This window comes from Phacochoerus africanus, chromosome 1 (genome assembly GCF_016906955.1).
Source record: "Phacochoerus africanus isolate WHEZ1 chromosome 1, ROS_Pafr_v1, whole genome shotgun sequence".
Classification (NCBI taxonomy): Eukaryota; Metazoa; Chordata; class Mammalia; order Artiodactyla; family Suidae; genus Phacochoerus; species Phacochoerus africanus.
In genome coordinates, this window is record NC_062544.1 from 119,142,311 (window position 1) to 119,164,915 (window position 22,605).

Genomic DNA, 22,605 nt, shown 5'->3' on the forward strand with positions numbered 1-22,605 from the left:
TTGCCAATTCATTAGACCAAAAAAAATACCAATTTGAAAGGAAGAGGAAGCAAAATTGTATTAGGTCGCAGAGAATGTGATTATATATCTGTAAAAATTCCTCCTAATCACAACAAAAAAGATAAATAAATAAAATAAGATCTGAAAAACTATTAGAACCAGTAGGACAATTTCATAATATCAGTCAACATTAATAAAAGATATGATTAATCAATAGCTTTCTCATATACAAAAAAAAAAAAAGAAAACATGACATGAAGAAAACATGGTATGATGGTAATCTGGCCAATATAAATGATTATTCTAACACACCTTCCTTCTTCTGAGCTGTGATATTCCCTCTTCTCTGCCTATGGGGATTTTGGTGGAACGCTTGAAATACACAGCTCTAGCCAAAGAGAGACTTTGTCAAAAAGATGCTTATCTTGCCTAGGCTCAACAATCTCTGGTGAGTGGGAACACATCTCTTGACACTGTCCACTCCCCAGTTGCCTGAGCAAGCCCATCACGGCCCTCTCTTTGTCAGCAGAGAAAGGAGACCCAATCTTCAAGATGAGACCCCTCAGTAACAGGGCTGACCAGACTGACCAACACACACTTTTATTTATACTGACCTGCATGCTGTTCCTCACACAGGCCAAGCCCCTATCCTGCCCCAGGCCTTTGCACATGCTATCCCTCCTGCCTGTCATGAGCTTCCTGAGAGGGCTGCAGGGCTTGCTCTATCAGTATTCAAATCTGTGCTGAAATAGTATTCTATTTAAAATCCCTTCAGGGAGTTCCCGTCGTGGCGCAGTGGTTAACGAATCCGACTAGGAACCATGAGGTTGCAGGTTCGGTCCCTGCCCTTGCTCAGTGGGTTAACGATCCGGCGTTGCCGTGAACTGTGGTGTAGGTTGCAGACGCGCCTCGGATCCCGCGTTGCTGTGGCTCTGGCGTAGGCCGGAGGCTACAGCTCCGATTCAACCCCTAGCCTGGGAACCTCCATATGCCACGGGAGCGGCCCAAGAAATAGCAACAGCAACAACAACAACAACTACAACAACAAAAGACAAAAAGACAAAAAATAAAATAAAATAAAATAAAACCCCTTCAGGAGTTCTTGTCGTGGCTCAGCAGAAACAACACAACTAGTATGCATGTGTCGAGGGTTTGATCCCCGGGCTCCCTCAGTGGATTAAGGATCCAGTGCTGCTGTGGCCGTGGTGTAGGCCAGCAACTGCAGCTCCAATTCAACCCCCTAGCCTGGGAATTTCCATATGTTGCACCTGTGGCCCCCCCCCAAAAAAAAATCCTTCCAAATTTCCCTATCTAAAATTTCATATCTTGGGGAATTCCCTGGTATACCAGTTGTTAGGACTCAGTGCTTTCACTGCTACAGCTCAGGTGCAATCCCTGGTCTGGGAACTGAGGTCCCACATCAAGCTGATGCTCATTGTAGCCAAAAATAAAATAAAATTCTACATCTTACTCTCTACCCCTTTATTCTTCTTTATTTTTCTCCACAGCATACATCATCAGATAATGTTTCATACATTTGTCTGTTGATAGTCTCCATCTCTGAAGAAGGTAAATTCCATCAGTGCAGGGATCACCGTGTCTGCTTCATTCACTGTGTATCCCCCACCTACACATGCCCATTCCAGACACATGGGTTAAAATTGAAATGTTGGCCCTTTCAACTAAAAACTTTGGCTTTATGGATGTATGGTGGATGGATGGATGGATGGGTGAAAGGATGAATGGATGGAAGGACAAACGGATGGATGGATGGACAGATGGAAGGATGATTTCTTTTAGTCCCCAGATCGAATCCCACCCCTACTGCCTGAATTTTTTTTGGCCACACCCAGCCCAGGGATCGAACCCAAGCCACAGAAGTGACAACACTGGATCCTTAACCCTTTAGGCCACAAAGGAACTCTGAGTACCAGAATTTTTTTTTTTTCTTTTTGTTTTTAGGGCCACATCCACAGTATATGGAGATTCCCAGGCTAGGGGTCTAATTGGAGCTACAGCTGCAAGCCTAGGCCACAGCCACAGCAACGCCAGATCTGAGCCGTGTCTGCAACCTACACCACAGCTCACAGCAACACCAGATCCTTAACCACTGAGCAAGGCCAGGGATCAAACCCACAACCTTATGGTTCCCAGTCGGATTTATTTCCGATGTGCCACAATGGGAACTCAAGTACCAGAATATTTTTTATTTATTCTACCTTCCTTACTGATATCCAGTCATCTTCCCATTCATTCCCTTCACCACCTCTCTCCTGGATGGCTATAATACCCCCAGCTGGTCTCTCAGCCCCAAGTTTAGCCTCCCTGCAAATCTTTTTCCTACTCCAGCCAGAGATCTTTTCTCAAAATGTAAATTTGATCATGTCATTCCCCTAACTTAAAATGCTTCTCCTGGAACCTCCTGGGGTTTAGGACAATCTAAGTTCTTTACTATCAAGGCTCTCAGGGCCCAGTCTTCCCATCCCAGACCCTCCTGTCTCCTGTCACATTCCATGATACAGCCACACTGAGCAACTGTCTCTTCTTCCGGCATGCCACGTTCTTTTTGGCCTCAGGGCCTTTGCATATGCATAGACCACTCTTACCTGACTGGGCCTCATGTAAGCTTTCATTTTCTGACTATTACCTCCCCTAGGAAACGTAACACCCACTGGATACTTATCACCCTGGAAATGGTGTGTTTAAGTCTGTTCCCTCCAGACTATAAGGTTCGCAAGAGCCAGCTTGAGTCATTCACAGCACCTGGCACAATGCCTGGCACCAAGCAGGCACTCAAGATAGATTTCCTTGACTTTAACTTAAATCATGCCTTCTGTGCCATCATGCCTTCTCCAGACTGGCACAGGGTTCATCTCTTGGTGTCATATCTGACACTACTTTTGACACCCTGACTGGCCATTCATACTCCCTTGAGACAACAAGAACACATGGATATGCTTTCACACACACACCTGGGGAGCCTGTCACTCTCCAAAACTCCCACAATGGCATTCTAAGCTTGAGGAGGTCTTGTTTTCTTCCCGAATGTTATAAACTAACTGTTAGAGCCTGCTACATCTATTAAAAAAAGAGGAAAATATGCCCTTGGATTGGAAGAATTAATACTGTTAAAGTGACTATACTACCCAAAGCAATTTACAGATTTAATGCAATCTCTATCAAAATACCCATGATAAAAAAAAAAAATACCCATGATATTTTTCATAGAACTAGAACAAATAATCCTAAAATTTATACGGAGCCACGAAAGACCCAGAGTTGCCAAAGCCATCCTGAGAGAAAAGAATAAAGCTGAAGGCATAACCCACCCCCTCCACAAGACTTCAGACAATACTGCAAAGCTACAGCAATAAAAAACAGGATGATATTGTCACAAAAAAAAAAAACAGAAATACAGATCAATGGAACAGGATAAACAGCCCAGAAATAAACCCATCCACCTATGGTCAATTCATCAAAGAAGGAAAGACCATACAATGGAGAAAAGACAGTCTTTTGAGCAAGTGGTCTGGACAGCTGTGTGTAATGAAATTAGAACATTCCTTCACAGCACACACAAAAATTAACTCAAAATTATTTAAAGACCTAAATGTAAGACATGACGCCAAAAACTCCTGGAAAAGAATATAGGCAACACATTCTTAAACATAAATTGTAGGAATATTCTCTTAGATCAGTCTCCCAAGGCAAAATAAATAAAAGCAAAAATAGACAAATGGGACCTTATCACATTCAGAGGTTTCTTCACAGCAGAGGAAACTATCAACGAAACAAAAAGACAACCTATAGAATGTGAGAAAATATTTGCAAATGATGTGACTGACAAGGGGTTAATATCCAAGATATACAAACAGCTCATACAACTCAATGCAAAAAAGACAAACAACCCAATCCAAAAATGGACAGAAGACCTAAATAGACATTCTCCCAAAGAAAATGTACAGACAACCAACAGGCACATGAAAATAATGCTCAACATCACTAATTATTAAAGAAATGCAAATTAAAACCACAATGAGGCATCACCTCACATCAGTCAGAATGGCTATGATCAAAAAGTGTACAAACAGGAGTTCCCGTTGTGGTGCAGTGGAAACAGGTCCGACTAGGAACCATGAGGTTGCGGGTTTGATCCCTGGCCTCACTCAGTGGGTTAAGGATCCAGCGTTGCCATGAGCTGTGGTGTAGGTCACAGACATGGCTCGGATCGTGTGCTGCTGTGGCTGTGGTGTAGGCTGGCAGCTACAGCTCCGACTGGACTCCTAGACTGGGAACCTCCATATGCTGCAGGTGTGGCCATAGAAAAGACAAAAAGGACAAAAAAAAAGCATACAAACAATAAATGCTGGAGAGGCTGTGGAGAAAAAGGAGCCCTCCTACACCAGTGGGAATGTAGGCTGGTGCAGCCACTATGGAGAACAGTATGGAGTTTCCCTAAAAAACTAAACATAAAGCTAACATAATAAACATAAAGTTAATATACTCCTGGGCATATATTCAGACACAACTAGAATTTGAAAAGATAAATGCACCCATATGTTCAAGACAGCACTGTTTACAATAGCCAAGACGTGGAAACAATCCAAGGGCCCATGAACAGACTATTGGTTTAAGAAGATGTAGTGCATATATATACAATGGACAATTACTCAGTCATTAAAAAGAATAAAATGTTGCCAATTATAGTAATATGGGTGGACCTAGAAAATACCATACAAAATGAAATAAGTCAGAAAAAGACAAATATTACATGATATCACTTATACATGGACTCTGAAAATCTAAAATCTACAAATGAATCTATATACAAATCAGAAACAGACAGAGAAAACAAACTTACAGTTACCTAACGGGAAAGGGAGGAGGTGCAGAGGGACAATTTAGAAGTACGAGATTAATAGGCACAAACTACTTATACATAAAATACACAAGCAACAAGCAACTGTATAACACAGGGAACTATATTCAATATCTCATAATAACCTGTAGTGGGAAATAATCTGAAATACATATAAAATTATACATATATGGAATCATTTTGCTATACACCTGAAGTTAACACAATATTATAAATCAGCTATACTTTAATTTAAAAAAGAGAGGGGATAGTTCCCATTGTAGCTCAGTGGTAATGAACCTGACTAAGATCCATGAGGATGCAGGTTCAATCCCTGCCCTTGCTCAGTGGGTTAAGGGATCCAGTGATGCCATGAGCTGTGATGTAGGTCTCAAATGCACTCAGATCTGGCGTTGCTGTGGCTATGGTATAGGCTGGCGGCTATAGCTCTGATTCAACCCCTGGCCTGGGAACTTCCATATGCCAAGGGTGCCACTCTAAAGAGCAGGAAAGAAAACAAAAACAAAGAGGGAGAAATTATTATTATTTTTTTTTGTCTTTTTGCCTTTTCTAGGGCCACACCTGCAGCAGATGGAGGTTCCCAGGCTAGGGGTCCAATCGGAGCTACAGCTGCTGGCCTACGCCACAGCCACAGCAATGCGGGATCCGAGCCATATCTGCAACCTACACCACTACCCATGGCAACACTGGATCCTCAACCCACTGAGCAAGGCCAGGGATCGAACCCACAACCTCATGATTCTTAGTCGGATTCGTTAACCACTGAGCCACAACGGGAACTCCGAGGGAGAAAATTTTTTAAGGGCAGAAGCTTTCTCTGAAATGTCTCCCTTAGCCATTATACCTATAAGGTCCATATCAAACAGACTCAATCTTATTTGAAAATCTTAAACAAACAAACGAAAAGAACAGTACTAATATGTGACTGTTTCTGTAATTTCAAAAAAACTTGTGTTTAAAGTGAGAGAGCTTTTTTATTACAAAGGTAACTGTTAGAATTACGGTCAATATAATTATTATTATCTCTATCAGATCTAAACTGAAACACAATGCAGACTGTGGTCTTAACCAAGTGTTACCTCAGCACCACCAGCCATGGGTCACCCTGACCTTGGAGGAACAATGTCACCAATGAGGCCCTGTCACTGCAAATGCTGTTCCTGGACCCACTACCAGCCTCTGGGCTTCATGTGACATTCATGGAAGGGAGAGGACAGAGGGACACAGTGGACAGCACCACAAGGATACGCAGACAAATCCAGAACACGGATCTGACTCTTTAGAACACCAGCGTCTTGGAGGCCAAATACAGGAGAAGGCCCTGTCTTGGACTGAAGGAAACTAAGGAGACATAACAACCAAATGAAGTGCTTCAGCCAGGCATAATCCCTGGATGTGGCGTGGGAGGGAGGGAGAGATGCAATGAGCTGTAAAAGGTGTTTGGGAACAACAAAGGAAATTTAAATATGGAGTGGATATTAGAAGACAATATAAAATTACTGGTAATTTGCAGGAGTGGGTGACAGTAGGTGAATATAGAGAAGACTGTCCCTATTTTTAGGAGTTATAGGCCAAGGCATTTAGAGGTAAAGTGTCAAAATATATGCAATGGTTTCCAAATGGTTTAGAAAAAAAAAGTATATGTGTACACACACACACACACACACACACACAGAATAGTGAGAGAAAATGTTCACATAAAATCTAGGTAAAAGAAAAAAAATCTGTTAAATTTTCTGGAGATTTGCAAATTTTCTAAATATACAGGTGGGTAGAAAAACAGTTCTGTTGATAATACATTATTATAATTAAAAAGATAAAGAACACAAAGAAAGGAGTGTTGGGCCTTTAACACGTGTTTAGAGCTCTGATTGGTTCAGAACTTAAAATATGCCTACTATCCACAAGCCCAATAACCTTTTTTTTTCTTTTTTGGGACGTACTTTCTGCATATGGAATTTCCAAGGCCAGGGGTCTAATTAGAGCTGTAGCTGCTGTCCTACGCCAATGCCAGATCTGAGCTTCATCTGTGACCTATGCCTCACAAGCCCAACATTTTCTTTGCAATACTAATAGTTTTATAATACTTTTGTTCTCACTTTTCACAACACGAAAAACATGCCTTTGGCCTGGAATACTCAACCCCGCCACTCCTCCCCACCACAGACTTGGAACTGTTTCCAGATGTTACTGGAGAGGTGAAACTCCCATTCATTTGCTTTGCGGAGTACAGAACAGGTAATAATTAAAATTCACCCACCACTCCATCACTGTAACCTAGCAGAACATTCTGTCCATGCGATTAGGTTAATGGCTGACTTTCCCACTAATTAGAACCTCCACACCGGCAGGGGCAGCGTCGCGTTCCTGCTCATTCACTCGCAATACAGGGCCAGGCACACAGCAGCCATTCAATCAGCATTTGTTAAATGAATGAGATATCATCCAGCCCCTTACAAAGAATGCATAGGAAGATAACGTAACTAAAAAATGATGGACACAAGTGAGAAGTATCATAAAACTACTATACTATGATTATAAAACAAGACCTGGCAAAAAAACCACAAACCACCAAAACTGAAACAACAGCATAACTGGGGAGGAGGGTGGGAGAGAAAATGAGTTAACATGGAAAAATCCTAACAGTACGTAGGTACTGCAGTGTCCTGGGGGTAAGGGGGCAGGAAGCAAAGCAAGGAGGGAAATCAGGGAAAGGGAGGAATTGTTCTCACTTGCTCAAATTTATAGATAGGAGGAAAAAAACCCAAAACCCTCAGTCCTATAAACATGAGGACAACCTGCCAAAACACAATTGGGCTTTGACTTGGCCTTCATTCATGGCTCCAGGATATGGCAACCACATCACAATATATAAGGCAATGAAGTAACACGTATACACCTTAAATTTTACATAATGTTATAGGTCTAGGCTCTCATTCCACCTCTGCTCCTAACTCGCTGTGCAACCTCCAGGCGTATCACCTCTTGGGCAGTTTCCTCACCGACCAAATGCAAGTGAGGGTCTAAGGAGCAGTAAGATCACACCCAGTGAGCACTAAATAAGCACAGAGACCTGGCATATCGTATACTGAATACAGTAGTCCCCCTGATTCCTCATTTTGCTTTCTGTGGTTAAACTTATCCACAGTCAACCTTGGTCCAACAATATTAAATGGAAAATTTGAGAAATAAAAAACTGATAAGTTTTTTTTTGTCTTTTTATTTTTTAGGGTCTCACCTATAGCATATGGAGCTTCCCAGGGTAGGGGTCGAATCAGAGCTGCAGCTGCTGCTGACCTACACCACAGCCACAGCAATGTCAGATCTGAGCCATGTCTGCAACCTACACCACAGCTCACAGCAACACCGGATCCCCGACCCACTGAGTGATACTGGTCATGGATACTGGTCAGATTCATTTCCAGTGAGCCGGGAAGGGAACTCCCTGATAAGTTTTAAAGTGTGGGCCATTCTGGGTAACACGAAGAAATTCACCTGGGATGTGCACCATCCCTTTGTCCAGCACACATATACTGGGTACACCACCCGCCCACTAGTCACTTAGGAGCCTTCTCCATTACCAGATTGGCCGCCAGGGTAGCGCAGCGCTTGTGTGCAAGTAATTCTTATTTTATGTAACAGTAGCCCGAAAGCACAAGAGAGATGATTTCGACAATTGAGATATTCTCTTACTCTGCCTAATTTGTAAATGAAACTTCATCATCAGTATGTAGGAATTGGAAAAAAAAAACCAATCATACATAGGACCTGGTACTCTCTGAGGTTTCTCAGGCAGATACCAGAAGTCTTGGAATGTATCACCCCACAGATAACGGGGGACTACCATATAGATAAGAGTATTGTACCACAAGTATATAATGTGATAAATATCATTACAATGGCAACCGCATCATAATACATAAATGTATCAAAGTAACATGTATACACCTTAAATTTTACACAATGGTATAGGTCTAGGTCACATTTAACAACAATAGAAGATCACACCTGGAGTTCCCATCGTGGCACAGTGGAAACAAATCCGACTAGGAACCATGAGGTTGTAGGTTCAATCCCTGGCCTCACTCAGTGGGTTAAGGATTCAGCGTTGCCATGAGCTGTGGTGTAGGTCACAGGCATGGCTCAGATTCCAAGTTGCTATGGCTGTGGTGTAGGCCAGCAACTGTAGCTCCAATTTGACCCCTAGCCTGGGAACCTCCATGTGCCACGGGTGCGGCCCTTAAAAAAAAAAAGAAAAGAAAAAAAAAAGTAAAGAATATTAAATTTAATTAAAAAAATAAAAAATAAATAAAAGATCACACTCATGATTCTATTCAAAAGACCAAAGTAACTCTGTTTTCTTCTTTCAATTGCTTATAGTTTCTTAGGTTTCTACAAGTAATTTGTTATTTTTTGAAATCAAAGATGTGGATTTTCTTAAAGCAGTTTTAAAAAGAGGAGGGTGGGGTTTAAACAGCTCAAAACATCACATCCCACTCTTGACCATGGGTCCTAAGTAGACGGGTTAGAAGACAGTGTTGGTCATAACACTTCAGTGCTATGAGAAATCATCACCATTTTACATTTACACAACACTTACATTTACATTTTGCATTTACACAGTTCACCAAGGAATTTCTTGTTGTCTGGTCCCACCTACTCACTTCAGAGATCAGGAAACAACACTCAGAGGGGTGGCTAGATCCGAACCCTAAGTGGGGGGTATGCTGAAGCCAGCTCACACTGGGGAGGGCCGCCGGTGCATGGCTCAGTGCCTTTGCATTAGTGGGTTGAAGCAAGTCATGGTGGCAGTATTTACACCATGGAAACAGGTAGATTACACATCTGAGCCCCCAGCCCCACCCCCTGCAGTAGCCAATTTGCCCTCATCCTTCCCTTAATCCTAGTCCCAAACCAAGACTAGACCCCAGGCCTCCCTCCCACCCATTCAGAGCTCCTCTTGGTCACTCGTTTTGCTTCTTGTTTTAGTTCCTGCCCTGGTAAAATCTGAGCCCCTCTAAGGTAGAGACCCTGTCAGATTATCGGGCACTGCCTGTGCCAGTCACAGATCTATCCCTGAGCGCAGGACAGTGCCTGGTGCATAATAGGATCTCAATCAGTCCTCATCCTTATAAAAGACACTGACTCCTGCTTGGGCTGCACAAAGCACACACAACAGGGATGGGACAAAAGCCACATGCCACTCAAGTCCAAGCAATGATCATGGGGAAAGCTTAAACTGGAGTTCCCAGGCTCTTCTTCCACCTAGGGAACAAAAGTCTCAAGACTCTCACCACCCACACCCTAGCAGAACACCCCACACAAAGCCAGTACTTCATAAATACATCTTGATAATTCTGAACCTCTGTGGCCCCAGCAAGCGATGCCATAATTGGAGGTTCTGCCACCCCAGCCTCACGCTGCTCTCCAAGCCTGATTCTTGGCCCTCAGAATTGAAAAGGTTAATTTACCTCCAGGGACTGTGTCATGCTCTTGCCTGGCAGGAATTTTCTATCAGATTCCCAAGAGGGAGACTGACGCATATGGTCTCCACCCAGCAGGGCTCAGCATCAGGACAGGTGCTGCCTTTCACATGCCACTACCAGTCCATAGCAGGGCTGGGTGACCTCCCCCTGCCAGATGCCTGTCCTGTGTTTCCTGGTGCCACCTCAAGTGTGATGCCCATCCCAGTCTCCTCCAGTTTGAGTGTCTTGTTTTTTTTATTTTTTTATTTTTATTTTATTTTTTGTCTTTTTGCCATTTCTTGGGCCGCTCCCGCGGCACATGTAGGTTCCCAGGCTAGGGGTCTAATCGGAGCTGTAGCTGCCAGCCTACACCAGAGCCACAGCAACGCGGGATCCGAGGTGCATCTGCAACCTACACCACAGCTCACGGCAACGCCGGATCGTTAACCCACTGAGCAAGGCCAGGGATGGAACCCGCGACCTCATGGTTCCTAGTCAGATTCTTTAACCACTATGCCACGATGGGAACTCCCAGTTTGAGTGTTTTGAAACATGTCCCAAGTGCACACTGTGTGCCAGACCCTGCAAGGTCCTTCCTGAACCCTTCTTGTCTCCTATCACATGCATTTGCCTCTCCTTCTAGACAGGAAGCATGATCCAGGTCTGATGGCATCCCCCAGCGTGCTGACAGAGTGCTGAGCATATGGCAGGCACTCAAGTCCTTGCTGAATGAATTTTCCAAAGTGGTCACCATAAGAACTGCCTTAGAGGAGTTCCTGTCATGCCTCAGCAGTTAATGAACCCAACTAATATCTATGAAGATGCAGGTTCAATTCCTGGCCTCACTCAGTGGGTTAAGGATCTGGCGTTGCCGTGAGCTGTGATATAGGTCACAGACAAGCTCAGATCCCACGTTGCTGTGGCAATGGTATAGGCCAGCGGCTGCAACTCTGATTCGACCCCTTAGCCTGGGAACTTCCATATGCCACAAGTGTGGCCCTAAAGGGACAAAAAAAAAAAAAAAAAAACTGCTATAGAAAAGTGGAGAGCATGTGTTCTGCTAGCTCCTCCCCAGTTCTGCAGCTGGTGGAAGAACAATTTATAGGCTGATAACAGCCTAATGCCATGTGCTAGGTGTTAGGTTCCTGATGACCACAAGCTAGGGGCTTCTTACCACACTGCACCTTCGCATCAACTTTATGACGTAAGTACCACTGTTATCCAGCTTCATAGAAGGCAAACTAGACTTGGAAAACTTTGAAAACTGGGTCGGGATCTTCACCACTTCTCCTAACACCCTCCTGGCAGTTCCTCCTGTCACTAGGGCCTCCCTATGAGAAGCAGACTGCCTGGAATTAGGAACATGCTGATGGGCTCCAACGAAACTAGAATATCCACCCTCTGCACCTTGGCTGAAGCCCAGCCCCACCCCTGTGGCAGCCACAGCAGCTCCACCCCATTCTGCAGGGGGGCTCTGAGCTCCCAGCTGCAGAGACAAGGTCAGACAAGTGCCCCACCCAGTATGAACCGGGGCGGGGGTGGGGGTGGGGGGAATGGTGAGAAGGCCAGGGGCTTTCTCCCTTCAAAGCATCAAAGACACAGGTTTAAGTTTGAGCACAAAATTACCCGTGCCATTGCGGCAGATACTTAACACTGTTTCCTCGGCTGCAAAATGGAGACAAACAAGGTGTATTCTGCTTAGTTGCTGGGATGTTTGTAGCCAGCGCATATAAAAAGTCCCTTAGGAGATGCCCACAATTGACAGATATTACTATAATTTGCTGTGTAGAGGATTAGCTAGGCTCCCTGGAGAACTGAAGAGCTTTTTCATTAGCTTCACAGCAAATCTTTCAAGATGCTATCCTAATTAATGCCTTTGGCCAGCCCATGGACAGATAAAGATGTTTTAGTGAGGAGAAAAAAAACACACACACACACACACATACACAGCAAAGCAGAAGTTGAGGCTCAGGAGGCTGGGTCTGGGTCTGGGCTCTTCCATTCCTGCTATAGGATCACCACCTGGTCCTTGGCCTCTCAAAGTGTCAGTTTCTCATCTGTATAATAACATCTCCTGCACAGCATCTTCATGTGTCTTGAGGAAGATTTTATGTACTCATTCAATTACTTTAGCAATCATTTAATAGTAAGCTGTCTCTGGGATTATGCCAATGAATGTAATAAGAAGCCTATTCTGTTTTCACATTTATTCAACAAATATTTGTCCCAGGCATTGCCCTGAGGGGTCAAGAAGGAGAGACAGACCACATCCATCCTCAGGAGGCTTACAGTTGTTTTAAACAATATACCTAAAGTTTTAGGATTGAACGGGAAATCATCAATCAACCAATCCCTATTTTAAGCCAATGAGAGATATGAGAGAGAAGAGACACACCCAAAGTCACACAGCCAGAAGAAGAGGCAGAAATTGCAGTGGTTCTTCAACTTGCAGTCCAGGGTTCTTTACACAAGAGTTTCCGCCTGAATGAAAACCTTTATGACGATATTTGACCTTCCCACTTGTTCTCCACTCACTCACCAGTATGCTTATGACAGGGACTAGAAATCCTCTTCTGTCTTTTGCCTACAATAATACAGTAAAGTTTCCAGTGGCCAGGGGGGTGGGGGGAGCTAAAGCATTCCAAAATCCCACATCTCTGTCTTTGGTTACTTTGCTTCTGTCCCAGGCACATCACTGCGGCAGTGGGAGGAAACTTCAAGATCTGCAGCACGTCCCTGGTGTGACCTGTGCAACAGCAGATGTGGCGGTCAGGGGGCTGCACATTCAATCCTTCTTGAGAGACCTCTCTGTGCACACTGACCTTTCACAGGCTCTATTGGATCCTATGAGAAAAGCCACATTTATTTCCCCAGCTGTGCCAACAGCATTGAGAAGTTCCCAAGCCAGGGATTGAACCCATGCCACGGCAGGATTTAACCCATTAGACCACCAGGTAACTCCAAGGAAAGCCACATTTGACAATGCTTAAGCCAGCAATGCCCAACTAGCTTGACAACAGGCCCCATTTTTCCCCTGCAGTGCCTATTAGTGTTTGGAGGAAACCATGTTCTGAGGAGCAGACTGTGGGAAATGCTGCAGCATCTCCAAGAAGACACCCTGGAGAGGTGAAGTGCCTTGCACAAGGTCACAGGGTTAGTGAGTCTGAGAGTTAAGGCTAGAGCCTCAGGTCAGGACAGGTGACTCTCCCTTTTGTTGGTCTCCAGTCTCTGAGAGACGAACAAAGGTCAGGGCTGAACTTTGGGAGGGGTAAGAAGCATAGCAGGTCCCACAGAACCCTTGGGGCAGTGAACAAAGAGCTCATAAAAATCAGTGACTGAAACAGCTCCTGCCTAAAGAACCAGATGGAAGCTGATAAGCGGATCAGGAAGAGAACAACTAACAGGCGGTGAAACTAACCCAAGGCAGGACTCTAGGCAGCCAGCTCCTGGAGTGTGAAAACAGAACACAGCCTGGGGCAACCCTCAATTTCAGATATTGTCCTTCATGATGCCATCCAAAAATTACTGCTTTCTAGTCAGTTCAGCCCGTCAAAGCCATTATCAGTTTGAGGGTGTGGGGCCCTGGGCCAGAAGTGGGGTGTTGCTGCACCAGACAAGGCCACGCCTTCCAGGACAGTAAAGTCTAGTGGAGCCAACACAAAGCGGGTGCTTGAATCACCCTGGAATAAATGGGCAAGCCAGAGAAGATCTTTATTTTCATAAAAAAAAAAAAAAAAAAAAGGCCTATTTTACAACCTGAGGGTGAAAGACCCTGCAAGGAAAGCCTAATCCCTTATTTGAATATTTTCCAAAAGTGCTTAGGGCTGCTGAGCAAGGACGGAAGTTTGCTGACTGACCCACGAATGAATGAATGTAAAACTTTCTGTTTCTCCAGCATGGGCTGAGTCCTAACCATCCATCCATTTCAAGGAACTATCACAAGTCCATTTACAGGAAGGACTTGCAAGGGCAGCAAGGGCTTCTCCCGTCAAAATTCTCCTCTTTGAACATCAGGAATTCCATTTGTCTAACTCCATACTGCACAGGGGGGAAAGTGAGGCACGGAGGAACAACATTTTCTGCCCAACATCAAAGATGACAGCAGAAAACTGCCCTCCCCAGGGGCTTACTCTCCTAGAACACCTGTGATCTTGTGAGCTGGCATCTAGAGGTACAGTGGCAGTTAATGGTTGCTCAGCTAATAAATGTTGTGGGACTAGGTCGCCTCACAATAAAGTCGCTTGGTTAAAACACAAAATGTCCATAAAGCGCAGGAACAAAACTACATTCCCACAGAAGAGAGTGAGGACTGTGGGCAGGGCCTCCAGGGAAGCCCCTCTCCTGGGGAACCTGGATGGGCCCCAGGTGAGCATCTGTCCTTCTCACTGCCAGGCTTTGCTACAGCACGTCACCTCAGGGATTGAGGGCTCACCTTTTATGGTTACCACACCCCTACACTCATCCATCCAGAAATATTAGTGAGTATGTATTGTGTGCTGGGCACTGGGTAAACAATAGTGAACACAACAGGCAAGGAATTCCTGTCTCAGTTCAGTGGAAATCAGCCTACTAGTATCCATGAGGATGCAGGTTCATTCTCTGGCCTTGCTCAGTGGGTTAAGGATCCAGTGTGGCAGATGGGCTCAAATCTGGCATTGCTGTGGCTGTGGTGTAGGCCAGTGGCGATAGCTCCAATTCTACCCCTAGCCTGGGAACCTCCACATGCTTTGTGTGTGGCCCTGGAAAGCCAAAAACAAACAAACAAACAAACAAACAAAAAAGCCAAGACCAGGCCCCACAGAGTTCACAGTCCAGTCAGTCAGGTAGATACTAAAAAGATAATGGAAGTTCCCATTTTGGTTCAGTGGTTAACGAATCCGACTAGGAACCATGAGGTTGCAGGTTCAATCCCTGCCCTTGCTCAGTGGGTTAATGATCCAGCGTTGCTGTGAGCTTTGGTGTAGGTCAGCAGCTATAGCTCCCATTGGACCCCCAGCTTGGAAACCTCCATATGCCATGGGAGCGGCCACAGAAAAGGCAAAAAAAAAAAAAAAGACTAAATAAATAAGTAAATAAATAAATAAATAAAGGCATATAGGATAGGAAATCTTGTCAATTGACTATCATTTCTAAAACACAGGTCTGGCCCTATCAATCTCCTGATAGAAATATCTTTCTAGGTTCCTCATTGTGGGAATAAAAATAAACAAAAATGAAAAGCCTTTATTGGGTGTTTACTTCATGCCAGGTGCTTCACTATGATTAGCTTGGGACATGCCCCAACAACTCAATGCAGGAGATACTATTATTATCTCCACTGACCAATGAAGAATTAAAGTTTTCTACTTAACCACTGCTCATTGCATGGGCAAATGCCCACCCCACCTCCCACCAAGACTCTGAATTCCCTGAGAATTCTTTTTGTTTTGTTTTGTTTTCACTTTTGGCTGCCCTGAGGCGTATGGAGCTGCCAGGCCAGGGATCAGATCCCAGCCACAATCCTGACCTAAGCCGCAGCTGCAGCAATGCCAGATCCTTAATCCACTGTGCTGGGCCAGGGATTGAACCTGCACTCCCAAGACACTACTGATCCTGTTGCACCACCACAGGAACTCCTGAGAATTGTTTTTTCTTTCTTTCTTTCTTTTTTTGGCAAAGTTCCCATGTCAGGGATCAAACCCAAGCCACAGCAGCGACCTGAGCCACTGCAGTGACGATGCCAGATCCTTAACATGCTGCACCACAGGAGAATGCGTGAGAATTCTTATCTGACTCAGCTTGCTGGTGCACACAGTTTTCCATAGACTTCCACTGAATGAATAATCAAGGGATGGATCAATGGGCTGGTTTCCTTCAAGGCATTATCTGCTATTTTAATAAGCTCAATTTTTGTCACAAGTACTGGTCGGTGTCCTAATAATCACACAAGAAGTAGCTGTGATGCTGTGCTAAGAGCCAGAGCCAGTCCCTGGAGGCTGAGACTGAGGTTTGTCTCCATGTGCAAGCAATCGTTTCCTCACTCTAGGCCTGACTGCTTCACACTGTCATGATGGAGAAAAAAGAACTCACACAGCAAGCCTAGGACCTCTGCCAGCTTTCTATGTTTATATCTCTGAAACATAATGGGGGGGCAGGGGTGGGGCTCAGGAAGGCCTTTGATACTGCACTTGGCCTGCTTTTAGAACGGGGCTTGGATTTCCCGTCATGGCTCAGTGGAAACGAATCCGACTAGGAACCATGAGGTTGAGGGTTCGATCCCTGGCCTCGCTCAGTGGGTTAATGATCCGGCGTTGCCGTGAGCTGTGGTGTAGGTCGCAGATGTGACTTGGATCTGCATTGCTGTGGCTGTGCTGTAGGACGGCAGCTGTAGCTCCGATTTGACCCCTAGCCTGGGAACTTCCATATGCCACAGGTATGGCCCTAAAAAGACAAAAGAAAAAGACAAAAGACAAAAAAGAAAAAGAATGGTTCTAGGGTAAAGGTGACTGATCAGGTTTCTGAGGCAAGTGAAGAACTTCCTCTCTAGCCACAGCTCAGTGGGCATATTTATCCTAATAAAGCAAATTTACTCCTCGTGACAAATATGCTCACTGTGAAAGCCCCTTTCCAGAGAAGTACTGTGCATGGACACGGGTGAGACTGCCACCCCAACCATACACCAGAACAGGGGAGCTGGTGAAATGCAAAGGCCCGTGTTCACATCCTGGAGGCAGACAAAACCCGAACCACCACTCTCAACTCCACGCTCTCCTCTGGGAAGACCAGGACGCCAAGAACACCTTAGTGTGGCCAAGGCCACAGCAAACAAGGGCTTGATGGCTCCAAAGCTTTGACCAGAGGAGAACTCGCCACTCAGCAAACATGGGTCCGTCACTCAACATGAGAGCAAAGGGTAGGAGCAGAGGCTCCACGGCAAGGCAGTTTTTGTTAGTTTTCTTTATGAAATAGGGATAAAAAACCCAACTCCCTAGCTTATAGGGCCATGGTGAGAATCAGGTGAGATGAGGAAGCCAAGTGATCCACACAGAGCCTGACACATAGGAAATACTCAGGTTGCTGCTGCTGATGATGGTGGTGATGAAACCACCTGAAGTAGGGGAATCCAACCCTCTCCACCCGCCCCTTTGAGATCCAAAGAGAAGCCGGTGATCCTGGTATGAGTGCTCCTGAAGAGCAAACGTGGATAATCTTCAGGAGAGAAATGAAGAGATGCCCACTTTGGAGAAGACCAGCACTGCCCAGGTGCTCTGGGCCTCAGGCTAGTCACTGGGTCCCTGGGAGGCTCACCAGGGCCACTGGGGACCAGAGAGACCTGAGAAGATGAACTTCCCCAGAGTAAAGAGAAGGGGGAGGAAATTACAACCACAGAGAGATACCACTGTTGACCCAAAAGATTGGCAAAAATGTAAGAGTATGAAGAGCTGAGGTATAGCAGGAGGCGGGCAGAAAGGAAATCTAGTATCCTGTTGATAAGTGGTGCTCTTTAGAGAATGATTCAGCAATATTTATTAAGATCTTAAATGCAAGCACAGGGTGGCCTGACAACGTCGTTCCTCAGTTACCAGCTAAGAGAACAATCTGCCCATGTGCCTGGGGCATAAACCCAGAAAGTGCATCACGGCACTGCTCTAAGGGCAAAAAACTGAACCCATCTGCCCACCACCAACAGGAAAATAGTTCGATAAACAGTGAGATTCTCAGGCCACAAATACAACACTCTGTGGCAAAACAAGGTAAAATCACATGCACTGTCTTGAAAACATTTTAAGACATCTTATTGAATTTTTTAAAAAGGTTACATAATAGACCACCAAGCATAGTATGGCAGACCATACTTAAAGAACAGAAATAAAGAAAAAGAGGAGTTCCCGTCGTGGCGCAGTGGTTAACGAATCTGACTAGGAACCATGAGGTTGCGGGTTCGGTCCCTGCCCTTGCTCAGTGGGTTAACGATCTGGCGTGGCCGTGAGCTGTGGTGTAGGTTGCAGATGCGCCTCGGATCCCGCGTTGCTGTGGCTCTGGCGTAGGCCGGCGGCTACAGCTCCGATTAGACCCTTAGCCTGGGAACCTCCATATGCTGTGGGAGCAGCCCAAAGAAATAGCAAAAAGACAAAAAAAAAAAAAAAGAGAGAGAATAAAGCAAAGAATGACTCTTTTTTTTTCTGTCTTTTCTAGGGCCGCACCCACAGCATATGGAAGTTCCCAGGGTAGGGGCTGAATCGGAGCTACAGCTGCTGGCCTACACCACAGCCACAGCAATGCGGGATCTGAGCCACATCTTCAACCTACACTACAGTTCACGGCAACAGGGGATCCTAAACCCACTGAGCAAGGCCCGGGATCGAACCTGTGTCCTCATGGACGCTAGTCAGATTTGTTTCCGCTGAGCCACAACGGGAACTCCCTCTTTTTTTATATGTATACAGACACCTAGAAAAAGCCCTGGAAGGAAACGCACAAAGTAGATCACAGTGGACTCTTTCTGGAAAAGGTATAAGAGGAGTAGGGGCTGGTAGTGAAACTGGGGGGCCAAAGTGGACTCTGCTCTTATTTTTAACTAGGAAAACATACCCATGAATTTCTTGGGTGTTAAATTAATACTTTAAAATTTTTAAGTGTATTTATTTATTTATTTATTTAGGCCACATCCATGGCATGTGGGAGTTCCTGGGCCAGGGATCGAAACCACACTACAGCAGTAACCAGAGCCATGGCAATGACACTGCCAGATCCTTAACCTGCCGAGCCACAAAGGAACTCCCAATACATTTATTTTTAAGAAACTAAAAAGAGGAGGTGGAAGGAAGAGGAAGAGTGGATGACTTCCAGAGAAGATGCAGCTGCCAAGAGCTAAGGGTCTGCCTTTACCTCCTCTTGGGGGTTTGGGCACCCACAAATGTAGGCATAACACATCTGAGCATGATTTCACAGTTTTCATGGAACAAGTGCTTAGTTTTTAGAATCAGATATTTAATTCTATACCACATCATTTCTATTTATACCAATTCTTCTTTCTAAATCTTGGAAAAATTCCCTCATGCTTGACAAGGGTTATCCCCCCTCTGATGATAAAATTCAAGATATGAAAAGGGGACACATGAAATGTTGCTATCCCCAACGTCTTGATGGACTTCACTGACTTATAAGAAGTTCTGCATTGCATTTAATTCTTGCATGTAGGAATTTTTGTAATTTTAATTTTTAAAGATATTTTCACCTTTCCTTGTTTTCTTCCATTCCTCTAAAGACACACTGATTCATTACTCTGGAACTGTCCATAGACATGGTGTGGCAAGACCCAGGTCTTCTTCCTGAAAAAGCAAAATAAGCAACATTTATAACCTGGGTACATTTATGTTAGAAACACAAAGAAATGCATTAACTATATACAAAGGGAATAGGTCAAAGGCTGTCCAGTGTCCAGCAAAGTCCATTTTCCCTTAGTTTACGGATTATTGGAGTTTTATCAGGGACTCCATTTTACAGGCATCCTTGCAGCTAGGTGTAGCCAGGTATCTGAGTTCCCAGTGGAATGTGAGAGGAAGTGATATGTTCTGCTTCTCCATTCAGGTCTTGGACATGGGTATGCCTTGTCTATCCTTCCCTCCAGCTGGAACTCAGCTCTGAACATGCAGATGATGACAAAATGCTTAGAAGTAACAGAGCAACAAGAGAGGAGTCACCTGGGCCTATGACTGACTGCCTAGGGCACAGACACCCTTTCTCCTTGCTCCTTGGAACTACAACCTTAGAGAAGAATTTCTTTGTCCTTTGAAGCCATTTTAAGTTGAATAAAACTCTAAGGTTTTTTTTTGTTTGTTTTGTTTTGTTTTTGGGTTTTGTCTTTTTAGGGCCGCACCTGCTGCATATGGAAGGTTCCCAGGCTAGGGGTCAAATCAGAGCTACTGGCCTACGCCAGAGCCACCACAACACCAGATCCGAGCCACGTCTGTGACCTACACCACAGCTCATGGCAACATGGGATCCTTATCCCACTGAGCGAGGCTAGGGATCGAACCTGCAACCTCATGGTTCCTAGTCAGATTCGTTTCCTCTGCACCACGAGGAATTTTGCACCCCTCTAAAGTTCTAAGTTTTACTAGATCTTATTTTTTTTATTTTTTTTTTCTTTTGTCTTTTGTCTTTGTTGTTGTTGTTGCTATTTCTTGGGCTGCTCCTGCGGCATATGGAGGTTCCCAGGCTAGGGGTTGAATCGGAGCTGTAGCCACCGGCCTATGCCAGAGCCACAGCAACGTGGGATCCGAGCCGTGTCTGCAACCTACACCACAGCTCACGGCAATGCCGGATCGTCAACCCACTGAGCAAGGCCAGGGACCGAACCCGCAACCTCATGGCTCCTAGTCGGATTCGTTAACCACTGCGCCACGACGGGAACTCCCTACTAGGTCTTATTTTTATGTCTGCTTAACTCTCAATGAGTTGACACTAATCACTACATATTCTCATTAGGACCCTTCTGAGGGTGGGTTTGGTTATTTGGAACTTGGTACATGCTGTGTCCGAGGGGACAGGGAAAGCCAAATTGTTTTGGGTCACAATTTTGGTACTTTCACATGCAGTTTCAAGTAGAGGCTCAATCCGCATTTGATGGATGGAGGGATGTTCATAAGCTTGTAATCTCTTCCAGTGTGAAGCCTCTTGAGAGCAGAGCACCTGGCATGAAATTAGGGACGCTGAGTTGTGAGCGTCACTTCACAAAATGAATATTCATATGTAAATGCTACCCTAATGTATACAATACCACCCTTAAGGATTCAAGTCTAAGCTTAGGAGCGAGAGAGACTAAGAGACACAGGGATAGAGCCAGAGAGACAGCGCTCGAGGGCAACTATCCCCACGGTAGAAGATTCCACCCATAATTCCACTCCTGAGCATCTGCCCCAGGGTGAGTCTGAGATACAACTCAGAGGTTCACTCTCCAGCCTCAGGTACTGCATTTCTGACCACTCAGGGTGTGGCTTCAGCATTAAAAGATAGATTCTCTTTCTACATCGTGACCCCAAACATGAATCAGCTACTTCATTTGTAACCAAAGAAACAGCTGTCAGTTTCACCACTAGAACTGGCTGTGCAGACCATATTGAGGGATAATATTTTGGTCTCAAACCCTGAGCCTCCCAGGCCAAAGGGGGTTCAGGATAGTTTTTTGGTTTGTTTGTCTGTGTTCAGGATAGTTTTGACACCCATGACCTTCCACGCTGGAACAGTCTTTGCAGCCCAGCTCCGCTGGTCAGCTGTTTTGACCACTGAGCATCACAGGGCTGCTTGGCCGAATCTCCCACCCATCCTCCTCCATCTGCTCCACTGTGGGTCTGGCCTTCTCCCAGATCAAAGCACCCTGTGGATAAACGTTCAGAGCCAGGAAAGCAGGACCAGATATCTTGGACCCCTGCACCATGAGGTATTGGACAGAATCAGTATTGGGGAGAATCCCCAGCCACAGCCTCCAATACTGCTCCAACACTGGCTTGCAAAGAGCATACCATGAACTATTTTTAGCATCTGGATCCCTGTCTGGGACCACTTCTCTGGCTTCCATCAGAGTTTAACTTCTTCAGCTGAGGCATGTGCATTACGGAGGAACTCAGAATAAGGCAAGAGGGAAAATGTGGAACCTGGAAGGAGGAGAGACTAAAGGGTAGTGGGATTTGAATACAGAGTCCTGGAGGTGCCACTGCATCCCTTCCACAAAGGGAGAAGGGAGAAAGCAGAAGCCACTTCTGCAGCTGTGACCCTGGTGTGGACCCACCTTACCTCCGTCTGGAAGCCAAGTTTGCTAAGCGTAACAAGCTCTTCCACAGCTCAGTAGCTGCTGAAAGACAATTTGACACCTACATCCCCAAAGATGCCAAAAGCAGACTGTCCTCAAAGTCACATTTCCCCAGCAGCGACAAAGTCAGAGCCTGCCCTTCGCAGGCTCACTGGCTAGTTCTAGGTCAGGGTCTTAGGTTTTTCCTCCTGGCATTAGAGAAGGTTTTCTGCAGACAGCCATCAAGAAACCATCACCCTTCAGCCTGCAGCTCTGAACCCCAGCACTGAGGGATGCCCAATATGCAGACAATGGCAGGGATCATCTCGTCAAATTCTCACATCAGCCCTAGGAGGCAGGCACTGCCTTGCTCTATGAATTGGAAAACCGGGTTAAGATTTGTCAAAGGCAGAGTTCCCATTGTGGCTCAGCAAGTTAAGAATCCGACAACTATCCATGAGAATGTGAGTTCGATCCCTGGCCTAGCTCAG

General features: G+C 45.2%; 1 protein-coding gene across 3 annotated transcripts in view; it reads right to left on the reverse strand.

Moving 5' to 3' along the window:
- The window catches only part of ARHGEF3 (Rho guanine nucleotide exchange factor 3), a 341,554-nt gene that overhangs the window by 279,769 nt on the left and 39,180 nt on the right, over nt 1-22,605 (reverse strand). For all 3 annotated transcript variants that reach the window (XM_047777298.1, XM_047777308.1, XM_047777288.1), the window contains exon 2: nt 19,562-19,655. In XM_047777298.1, the coding sequence (XP_047633254.1) occupies nt 19,562-19,629 (68 nt within the window). In that variant the 5' untranslated portion in view covers nt 19,630-19,655. The remainder of the gene's footprint in view (nt 1-19,561; nt 19,656-22,605) is intronic.